The sequence below is a fragment of the Triturus cristatus genome, chromosome 8 (assembly GCF_964204655.1).
Source record: "Triturus cristatus chromosome 8, aTriCri1.1, whole genome shotgun sequence".
Classification (NCBI taxonomy): Eukaryota; Metazoa; Chordata; class Amphibia; order Caudata; family Salamandridae; genus Triturus; species Triturus cristatus.
Window position 1 is genome coordinate 1,268,830,865 of NC_140591.1, and position 12,062 is coordinate 1,268,842,926.

The 12,062-nt window shown below is 44.4% G+C and overlaps 1 protein-coding gene across 1 annotated transcript in view; it reads left to right on the top strand.

Annotated features, from left to right (window-relative positions):
• Positions 1 to 283: 283 nt before the first annotated feature.
• Positions 284 to 12,062, top strand: part of SLC19A2 (solute carrier family 19 member 2) — a 78,551-nt gene continuing 66,772 nt past the window's right edge. The window contains exon 1 of the mRNA XM_085622984.1: positions 284 to 607. Within this exon, the coding sequence (XP_085479110.1) occupies positions 434 to 607 (174 nt within the window). The 5' untranslated portion in view covers positions 284 to 433. The remainder of the gene's footprint in view (positions 608 to 12,062) is intronic.

A 12,062-nucleotide genomic window follows, 5' to 3' on the forward strand; every position in this document is an offset into this window, starting at 1 on the left:
GCATAGGCGGTGACGTTTACGCCTTTCAGCCAACCTAGTGGCTCTTGGAGACGCGCCCCCGTGTGCCTATTTGCGTGATTAGTTAACGTCACTCTTCCCGTCCAACCTGCCATTGCAAGGGACTATTTTCACGTCACGGCTTGCGACACTGAAAGAGGCGGGGTTTAGTTCGAGGAGGCATGTGCCCCGCGCTCTTGCAGTACAAACTGTGGCACCTATCCTAGACAAGGGAGGCGGGGCATGGCTTGGTGATGCAATAGGAGTCCTTGTATGCTCCTTTGAGTAGAGCGGCTGTCAGAGGGCAGGGCGTAGAAGCTAATGCCGGTCTTGTGCTTCTCACAGTCCCCTCGTCCCGCCTCCGGTAGTAGCTTCGGCTGCTCTGACCTTGCAGGTTTCTAGTTTGAGTGGGACACAAGGCCCGGAAGGCTGCACGATGGATCTGGAAGGTGCAGTTTACGCGCGCAGAGCCAGGCTGCTGTCCGGGCCGGGCTGGACGCTGCCCACAGCCCTCCTCTGCCTGTATGGCTTCTTCTGCAACCTGCGCCCGTCCGAACCATTCCTCACTCCGTACCTGCTGGGGCCGGACAAGAACCTCACTGAGCGCCAGGTGAGTGCGGAAACCTAGGGGCTTTGTGTCTGGGCATAATTGTTATAGTGGCCAAAATAGCTCCTTTGTAAAACACCCGTGGGTGTGGGAAACAGGGCAAGATGCCACAAAACTCAGCAACAGACTGAGGAAGAAGGTCAGCATGAACCGAAGATGCCTTTTGGATAAGCCAGTTATCCCAGTAAAATGCATTGCTTAAGACTTCATTCTAGTGGGGAAATGTCCAGAGGGAAATATAAAAATCGGTATACACATTCAAAGCTTGTGGGGAATGTCCAGAGGGAAATGAAAAATGGGTGTACACATTAAAAACATGTGACTTGGTCAACTAATAATTTATAAGTTGAATACAGCTAATGATGGAAAAAAGTCAATAAACGCCATAGGCGCACACTTAAGCTCTCCAGAAGAAATAATACCGACAGGTAAGGCGGAGTGGAGTCAGTGGGGTCCACCTGTGGTCATAAGGAACATATTACAATTTTTTTTCTGAAATCGAGAGCAGTTGTGCATTTATTTTTATTGTCTGACTCCGAACTTTTTGATTGACTCCTTTGGGCTTCCTGAGACCCTCACATATGATTTGCCGTGCTTCAGAAATATTGATTGATTAAATATGTATGCTGACAGTGAAGACTTTTTTGTTATTTAGCAGTATTTCTATAGTACTTTCCTACACCTGTTAAGAACGGCTAGCCCATGCGGTCATCAACGCTGTATCACGGTTAATTTCCAGTCTCAATTTATCACCATTGACTCATGGATTTATTTAAATTGTTTGAAGATTGGGCTTCTGCTTTCATTTCATACGACCACCCTTTTCTTTTTAAATGTCCGCCTGACTCAAGCTGAAACTGTTCCTTCTATAATCTCGAGTATAAACTGTTTCTGGAAGATAATCATCTAATAATTTTGAGGCGTTTTCTCAATATTTTGCATTGAAGTGTCTCTTGCCTCTGTTTATGAAGCACAGTTTAACAAATTCTCCAAACGGGTCCAAAGGCTGCCTCTAACATGCTGTTGATCTACATAGGTCTTGTTGAGTCTTGACTGCATCGTTCAAAGCCATGTGTTCTCCACATGGAAGCGGATACCCACATTGTAACTCCCATAGCTCACAGTGCCTGGGTCGAAATGCGCGGCACCGACGAGTCCCGCCCGGGAAGGCTGACACATGTCAGTGATTGGCTGCGTATTTGTGCAGGAGGGACATGGTCTGGCAGTTCGGCGTGGACTGACTGTTTTGAGGCCAGGCCCAGACTGGCTTGCACGTGGTAGTCCCTGTCTGTAGTGATGCAGCAAAGGAAAAAAACGCGATGGGATGAATTGAGTACAGAGTAACCACTGGTAGCCTAAATATGTTCACCCATACCACCCACCTGATTGTTGTTTTCCCTCACTGAGACTTGCCCTGTTCAGTTTTGCGCTCTCGGCCACGTATTTTATCAGCCCTGTACTGAGGTTTGCCGGTAATGCCAGTAACACCTGTTCTCTCGCTCTGTTCGGAATTTGAGTACGCCTGGCCCAGTGGGAGTGTCCAAGTCGGCTTTCAGTAAAATGTCCTGTATCTTATGGCATCAGCTGAACCAATAAGTTGCTAGAGAAAGCATGACTGACCTGCTTAAGCCATGAAAAGCTGTCACATCTCGAAAGTGCTCCCAGCGCGCGCCAAGCTGACTCACCCCATGGCTTGGACAGTAACATGTTGTTCACATACACAGTTTGTCTGTGTCTCGTTGCTGGGACACCCTCTCGGTGAGTCAGCCTGCAGCAGGGAGAGGCGCGTCCTGGAGTTTCACCGAGGAGTGCCCTCCCGGAAGTTTGCTCACCGTCGAGGAAAGCCTATATTAACCCAGGCTTCTAAGGATGAGATGCCGAATCCTCCCCTTGACTTGGTTGTCGAAGCTACTCGATGGTATGGCACGTGCCGGCCTGGCGCAGACAGATTGTGGCGGGAGTGCCCTGTGATAACCACAGTCCATTCTCACAGCTTGCCAGTGGACCAGGGTTGCTGAGTATGTTTTTATTGGCAGCCCGTGCAGTGACCGTACTGCAGTAGATATGCTCTGAACCATTATTCAAATATAATGGGCTGTCGGTTCCATTTACTTGGGAGTCCCGGTGACTGTCAAATTAACATTAGGAGAAGTGTGGCTCACTGGTTAGAGTAGGCAGACCTGGAAGCAGAGGTCAGCCCGGGACCAGGGTTCAATTCCCGGCTCGGCTGGGTCTTGAGTCCATAAATTGTCCATGGACTCGATAATTCTCGCTCCAGTGCATACTCGATTCATGGGTTCACACTCTGTGACTCTGGGCAATAGCTTGCTTAATCTCCACAATGGCCCCTCGCGGCGGGATGCCTGGCTTTCATCTTGTGGATGCCCTGCTGGGTTATCTCACAGGGGAATACCAGGACGGGTTCCCTAAGCAAGCGCTTGTTGGTGATTTGCGCTATATAAATATCTGCACATACATGCATACATACATACATACATTAAATCAAAAGGCAGTTTAAAGAGTGAGTTTCTCTGCTGTTCCTGAGCTGCAGGTTACCTTGTGGTCATTCAGGTTTGCATTGTGTACATTCAATTCACCTTGACGCTCAGCAGGGCGTCGCAGGGTTCAACCTTGAAGTTTTTATTTACTAGTCCACAGAACTAGTCAGACAGCATTTCACTAGTCTGTTTCGGATTGCATTAGACCGCCAAAGCAATGTTGCTATTTGGGAAGATCTCACTTTATTTGTATGAGATGTGTGGAGTTTGGGATGTATTTATTGAAAGATGTGTGTCCGATGTCACCCGAGGAATTCCGGAGTTATCCGATGCTGACTCGGATGTCCCTTTGCCTGGCTTGTACTATCTGAAGCCCGGCCCTTTATAGCTCCACGTGTCACACATGGCCTTACAGGTGGACAGGTTGCTTTACGTTTTGCGATCAGAAAGCAAAGGACTATTTTGGTCAGAATATCACACTATAGACATAGAGATCAACCACTACGAAACCTGGAATGTATACATGTTAAGTATCAACATTAAAAAGTCGTAGGCCGTGGTATCAGAATAGAGTTATGGAAGTGAGGTTCCAGTTCTTCCCATGACGTATGTGACTCATTGTCCCTCACTATTTGTTTAAAGTTGGTTCTTTCATTGGAGAAAGTATATGTCTTTTCTTTTTGGTTAACATTGCTCAGAGGGTTGCACACCCATGGCTGCGATCTCTCTATATAATCCGAAAAGCACAGTTATTATTAGCAGTGAGGCCAGCTCTGCCCTTCAGTTTTCAGAGGACAATAACAGAGAACCACTTAGTTGAGTAATGATGACATCTGCTATCAGTGCCTTGAAGCTTCGCTGCGTTAGAGCTTCATTTATGATTTTTTTGTTATTTCAAACCTTTTTTGATTAATGCAAAAAGTATCCAGTTTTACTTAGTAACAGAAACACCAAGAAAAAGATGTGGTACAATTCTGTCTCAAGCCAGAGAGTATCCATTATTGGAAATTACCTCTGTGATTTTAACAGTTGGTTTAAATCTCCCTGAATTATTACACAAACTCCGAAAATAATGACCACCAAGGCTAAAATGACGTATAGGAGTAGTCCAGCTAAATCTGGCTCCAGGAATCTTGGTTCCAGTCTAATCCCAGCTTTCCCACTTGACCAGGTTGTGACATCTTGACCAATCCTATACTTTTCTTTGTCTGCTAAAACCGTAAGCGATTAGACGTAACAAAATGCCACCTTGTTCTTTTATCTGCAAGCATGTCAAGTGTTTATACATCTGGCTTGATTGTGCAGCTGTCTGTGATCTATTTTTATATATTCTTTGAAATATACACAGAGTGGGCTCTGGAATTTCCCATAGGAGTGCTTTTCTCTCTCTCCGCATGCTGTTGGCTGTATGTTTCTGGCTCATTTAGAGTTCTTGCCTTACAATGCATGAAGGGGTGTTTTCATCTCAAAAGTACACCAAATCTTCACATATTACAGTCGTTAGCTCAGAGATGCATTGTAGACAAAGCCGTGTTTTATCCCTGCAGCAGACGTTTTTCAATTTCGGTGAGGACTCCTAATGTAAATAAGACCTGTTGGCTTTGCCAATGCTTGTCCAGTGTACAACCCCACACTCTCCTTTGCTGCATCTGCTCTGTTGTTGAAAGCAAATATGTTATCTGTAGTTTTGCTTTAGCACTGGTGGCCGCAGCGGTCTGTGATCTTAAATAAACTAGGAGGTTTCAAGGACTTGAAGGGTTGTGCTGATTGAACCCTCCATTGACCCTGCCCAGACAATGGAGACCGAAGGATGAAGGCCAGTTGCATTTGCACTAATCCTCGTGGTGTAGGTTTTGCCTTGTATGCACTAAGTGAGAAATCGAAGTATGGCTGGGGTTAGTGTGCACGCGGTAAAATGGAGCCTATTTCTGCTGATCCTGATTTTATGGTTCAGATCAGGGGTTTAGCGCTGATTTATTATTTTATTTATATTTTTCAGGTATTTCATTCTCAGGGTAGGGTTTGCAGGCTCGATCTGAGTCACTCAGAAAAGCAATCGCTCCCTCTTTCACATAGACTGTAGTATTGTATTTGTTTTTATATAGTGGGATGAACAGTAAGATGACCCACATGAGTCGCTTTATTAATGAGTCGCTCATTTGCTAGCCCCCAATATCAAGTATGCGTTGCTGAAAAAGGGTGGTTTTGTGTACTTCGGTGTGATCAGGCATGCTAGAATTATGCAGCAGTTGAGCACCAAATTCTGCAGCAAGTTTAACTGAATTACATCACAAGACAAAGTGAACGATGCCACAAAGTTGAACGTTCCGGCAGTATTATTTTGCAATTTAGCCTTTTTAACATGGAACACACAAAAGGTGATGGGAGGAATGCTTGCAATTTGTGTACCCACTGGCAATCAATCCTTTTTGTGCTCATCATACCACCTCAGTTTGAACCCAACCATATGCAAATCTGTCTTGACCCTGCTCCTCATTGGAACAGTCCAGCCTGAACTGCCGATCCAGGTCTGCCCATACCTGAATAACCAGTAACCCAGCACCGTTTTCACCCTAGTTTAGGAGGGGCTCATCAGCCAGGAACAGCTTGGTTCCAGTGACACAGTGAGCATGGGACCCCATCTGGGCATACCCATGCCACTTAGGGCAGTATATGAAACACACAAAAGCTGATGGGAGGAATGCTTGCAATTTGTCTTCCGGCTGGCAATCACTCGGGGTAAAATCCCAACCCATCGCTCTTTTGCTCACCATGTAACCTCAGTTTGGACTCTGCCATATACAAATCAATGTTGCCCAGTCATGGGTCCCATGCTCACCTTGCCACCGAAATTAAGCTATCCTGGCTGATATGGGGTGATAACTCAAAAACCGGTCCTAGGATACTTGTTTGGTTTCCTGGGAGAACCTGGCATAACAGTTCGGGCTTGACTGTTCCTATGGGGAGAAGGGTCAAGACTGATTTCCATATGCTCGGTCCAAACAGGAATGGCGTGGTGTGCAAAAAACAATGGATTTAAGCCCAGATCTCTGTATTTGGGGGGTGAGTGTTTCAGATTGTTCAGCATTCCGACCATCATTTGTTCTTTTTTCATTTAGCTATTTGAACACACATAAATTCTCCTTGAGCAAAGGTTTTACCTGACTAATACACCAATCTGAAACTTAAAGGTGACCAGTTAACCTTTAGAAAGGGTCTGCCACTTTGCCATATCATGTGGTGCGTTTGCACTTGTTTCAGCTCTAACCAGATTTTTTTGTTCAAATCAGCAAATTATGCAACAGATTTTAAAATAGGCTTGGCCGAAATTTCCGTTACAGCAAGGTAATTTTGCAAACTTCATGTTGCGCTTGTTACATAAAATTCTGCCACTACACCCAATACGTAATGGTGCCAAAATGGCAACATTTAAAAGTGAGAGCATGTGAAGAAGGCAAACGACTAGAACGTGGTCCCTCCTTGTGGCAGATGTAGCTGCTCTTCAAAGATGTCTCCGCAAACTCCTAATACAAACCACCCCGGTTAGAGAGGCATCGTTATCTGGGTACGGCTGCAGATTACATGCATACCCACCTGGTTCTTGACATGCTTCACGACAACCAAAGAAGCCTGTCTCAAATCTTGTCTTTGAGGCGGTTGTGAAAATCAAATATCTACGATTTTGACTTTTGCAAATCACAATTACTGAGATGGAGGGCTCATGGGACTCAAAGCTGTGACCTCGCACCGGTTGCCAGCTTTTTGGCTACAGATTTAGAACTTCATAGCACATACTGTGCATCTGCCCATATTTAGTAGACTTGATAAGGGAATACCTATGCCAAACCTTTATTGATAAAAAAGCATGAGCAGTTAGCTCGGCATGTATTAAACATTAGGATCCACCCTTATAAGCATGGGTATAAGTGTCCTTTCAGAAATAGTGTGTCTCCTACGTTCTGGGAAAGCACACAGCTTTAAAATACCCCTCACCCACCAAAAGGACCCTTGGTGGCATGCTTCATCATCGGCGTCTTCCCGCCCCGCTGCTTGACGGGGCGTGCTGCGACCTACGACTACGCTGGAGCAATGATTTCAAACAATATGTGTGGTGTAGGAGTGCGAGTGGAAGGGTCAGAAGTGGTTACATGAACGTGATAAATGATTAAAAAATACCTGGCTATGCTGAAGAGTAAACTTTAATGTTCCTATAAGCTGGTATTATTAAAAAATGGGGAATGAGCGGAGGTATATGCTTCAATGGGCAGTACTTCTTTTGTCGACATGTTTCGAAGCCCTCCCCTAGCTTCTCTTCAGGACCTAGACAGATCCCTACAACACTCTAAATGTTGGCGGTAGATAACTATATTTATACAAAAGTTTGTGCGTACCTCAATTAACATGCACTTTTAGATACTGTACCCTAATAGGTATTTTCTCTTGTTATGGGTATTTTTAATGCCCATGTAATGCCCCATGAGCCTGCTGGAGGGAAGGGGCACCTGTAGTCTAACAATCATCCAGGTCGCTCCCTCGCTTGGATACTACCTCACCGCGGCTCCGCGGAGCGAGGGAGTGACCTTGATGCTTGTTTGACTACAGGTGCCTAGTTCCCAGGGCCAGTTATGTTTATAAGCTGTTATGAACAAACTCTCCATTCTGAATTACGGGAGCAGGTAGCCTTGCAATAGTGAAAAACAAACTTGGCAGCATTTCACTGTGAGGACATGCCACACACGCCAGGGCATGTCCTACCTTTCACATACACTTTACCCTGCCCACAGGGGTACCTTGGACCTACCTTAGGGGTGACTAACCTGTAGAAAAGGGAAGGTTTAGGGCCTGGCAAGTGGGTGCACTTCTTTTTCACGTGTGGAGAGTGAGAGAATGAAACTACCAGTTGCGTTCTCCCAATACAACTTGTTTTCACCATGGACAACTGTAGTCTGAGACTGTATTCCCCATCCGGGGGTACAGACTGTTCGAGATGGTCCTACTGTATTGCCGTCAGTTGGAATATCAAAGATATTGACGGAAACGCCTCACTCACATAATAGTGACATGCTTCATCATCGGCGTTACCTCCACACCCAGATAAGGTGGTACTATCTGGGCGGACTCAACCATAGATATACCGGGAGTTCTGATAAGTAGGTCACTGGTTTATGAGGCGAACCAGATTTTTTGGTTAAAAATACCTACAAGTGTACCTCCTCTTGATCCTTTATTCTGAGGCACTTGTGATATAGATAAAAGCCTAATGTTGGGGTTTTTTTTGAACCTTCGTGTGTTCAATTATACCCTCTGTTCGATGCCAACATGTTTCGGCCCTCCCTAAATAGCCCAGTCGGGTCTGGGGCCTTCGTCAGGGCGTGGTGTTTATAAAGCCTACTTATGAGTCCTTATTTGGGCTTCTTACATGTGTTCCATGCACACCAAATGTGAGGCCTAATGCACTCACCTGTATGTCTTTTGTTCGAACTCCAGTAGTTTTTCTATAAGGAGTAAAAAGATCATTTTTAAAAAAACTCGCATTTCTCTTTCATGTATTTCATGTATTTCATGACCATTGTGCAACTCTAGTGCTCATAAAATTTTCAATGCTCTTGAGTGATTTGGTGCCAACTGACTACGTGCTCACTATTCAATTGTATGTGAGACTATTTGTTCGTGATGCATATTTTTATGCCGTCTCCATTACATTTGCAACCTCAGAAAAAACTCTCACCACCTCAAGTGATGTTCTAATCCATAATTGTGGGGTTTATCGAAAAAATACGGAATTCTTCATTAGACTATAGGGGATATATCAATCCGGACATTCAGTGTATAATCAATACCTGCGCTGTTCAGGTGTGTTCACAAGTGACCTATTTGTGGGTGGTCTATACGTGCTCTTATCCATAAGTTTTGGCAGCGTGTTGAGTGCTCATAACTTTATTTGTGTGTAAACCCTAAAACTTCATTAGAAATTTAGCACCCTGCTCGGTGCAGTGCTCACCTACTGGTGGATGCTACTTAAGCATCATGCAGGCTGGAGTGTGTCAAAGGTGGCGTCCTGTAGTCACACACTGTATTAAATAATAAAGGTTTAGTTGTTTTAAACATCATGTCTTATACGATCGTTTGGACGTTTGTCTCCAACTATCAACCTCACATTAGGTTTCATTGTGTATTCTTTTCACCCCCTTGTGTTTGTGCACGCCGGGTGAAGGATAGGGAATTAATGTGGACAGTATTCCCATAGTCCGCTCGCTTCTATTCTCCCCCACTCTCTCGTGGTTGTACCTCTGCTCTTCTGGCTAAGTACCTACTTTCATTGTGGCTAAGTGCATACAATTCGTTTCCCGTATTTCCCAATGGTATCCCTGTATTTACCGTTTTACATACAGCGGAAAATAGTGGGCGTGTGAATCGTATTACCTTTTAAAACATCCCGCACCCATTCGCGTTTTATTTTTGCACTAAACGATTTTAGTTTAAGCATTGTATTCGCCGTCCCTCTGTGATCTACGTTAAAGGATAAGTCTCATGCAGCCGGAATTACCCCACTTACTTCGTCAAGGATCCGCCACCGCCGATCTACCTAGTACACCACTCGCCTGCCGTCGAATGGTAGTGGCACATCCTTGATTCGTTTTTAAACCTTCCTCTTGATTGGTTTGGTTGACACTCATTCCTCTTTAGTGTGTCCTCTATCGTCCCTCGGAGGTTTACACAACTCGCGATAGGTGTGGGATCATGGGTACTGTAGTTTTATGAGCTTTTTCACGATTTTCAAGAAACACCTTTCCTACGATTCCCTCTCTCGCGTGTATACGCGTTTCTGTTCGTGTTCGGAGCCTGAAACGCAGTTGTACGTGCTAAGTGCATTCGTGGTGTTTATGGTTGCTGACCATCTGTTTAAATTTTGTATGTCCCAAAAAGACACATTATACTCCCGCTTGGTGGAAATATACTCAGAGACCGACTGAATCTATATATAATATGTTTAGTCCAGTTCTGTGGATTTTTTGTTTTCTACTGTTTGTAATAGGTCTACGTTTGTATCTCTATTATTTCTTTTCTCACTCTTCGTATTGTGTAGTTGTTCTTCTTGTAATGTATGATGGCCAGCCTGCTCAATGTCCTGCATTACGTTATAAGCATTTCGATGGTACATATCAACACCCAGTTTTTTGCCCATTGGTTTTTAGCCCCTGTCCTCAGTTATTTTGTAATTATTTTGGCCTAACTGAGGGTCGTCCATGGTATTTCTTCATTCAATCCCTGTGTTGTACTAGACATGCGATAGATCCATCGTTGTTCTAGTTTAAATAGTTGTTTTTCAGTGCTGTTGTTAGGTAGCTTCTCGATTACTGTCCATGTAAAGTCATTTTCATTGTGTTTAGTGGTCAGGAAATGACGCATCATTTTTGTTATCGTCTTCCCACATCTGAATGTGCTCCGATGTTCATTAATTCGCACCTTGACTTTTCTTGTCGTCATTCCTACATATTTCTGATTACAGATGCAGGTCATTACATACACCACATTCTTGCTGTTGCAATTGCTGAAAGAGCGTTGCTCCCACGGGGTTTGTAAGCCAACATCGATCGTCTTGCTGGCTTGTGTCAGCCGACACACATTACATGATCCACATGGGAAGTGACCCACCACCTCTGGTAAGTTCCACAATGTGTTTTGTTGTCCTTGTCTTGTTGGTACCTTCGGGCGGGTATGTACGACAGAGTCTTTTATGGATTTGCCTCTTTTAAAAGCAAATAGTGGTTTTTCCAGTTTCAAGCCCCCTGAGTTCAAGGTTTTCCAATGTCGTAGGACGATTTTCTTGATTATGTTTGAGTCTGTTCCAAAAGTGGTGACACACACAATTCTTTTTTGTTCTGGTCTTACTACTGGTTCAAGAAGTCCTTCTCGGTTGTTATTTTTGGCCCTTCTATATGCTTGTTTAACTAGTTTCTCTGGGTATGTTTTGGTCTTTAATTTCTTGGATAGTTCTTTAGCATGGGTTTCGTACTTGGCTTTCTCTGAGCAGTTTCTTCGCAACCTGAGGAACTGCCCTACCGGCAGATTGTCTTTCAATGCCTTCGGGTGGAAACTATCATATCTTAATAGGTTGTTTACATCAGTTGGTTTGTAGAATACTTCAGTTTCCAATGTTCCTTCCTTAGCCCAGATTTTCAGGTCCAGGAATGTGATTGAGTCTCCATTCAACGTCATGGTGAATTTCAGATATTCATCCCTGGTGTTCAACCATGTAAGGAAATTTTTTGCTTCATTCTCGTCTCCTCTCCAGATTATGAAAATATCATCAATGAATCTCTTCCAGACATTCAGATTCATCTGATACGGGTTAGTCTCATTGAAGATGTATGTGGTCTCAAAATCATGGACGTACAGGCAGGCAATGCTTGGGGCACAGGTCATGCCCATGGAAGTTCCGTGGGTTTGGAGAAAGTATTCACCCTCAAATTCGAAATAGTTCTTCGTTAGGGCTAATCTCGCACAATCCACCACGAACTGAATCGGTGTTATAGCCGTCCACACTTCTTGCCTTAGTAATTTCTCAATCATTCTTAAAGAAGCCTCTTGTGGAATGCTGGTATACAGCGCTTCTACATCCAGTGTGATTAGGAAGTCTGTCGTAGGTTGGAAACTTAGAGACTGGAGTTTTCGCAAGATGTCTTGGGTGTCTTTCAGGTAGGATGGCATTTTCTCTACCAGTGGTCTCAAGAAGAAATCAGTAAATTTGGACAGAGGTTCCAGAATGGAACCAATGCCAGAGACTATTGGTCGGCCTGGGGGAGGATTTTTGTTTTTGTGCACCTTTGGGAGTATATAAAAGTAAGGAATTCTGGGATCCACTTCTTTCAAAAAGTTCTCCTCTGTTTTAGTGATCCACCCTTCCTCCCCTGCTTTTGTTACCATCTCACATATTTCTTTTTTCAAGTCTGTGGTCG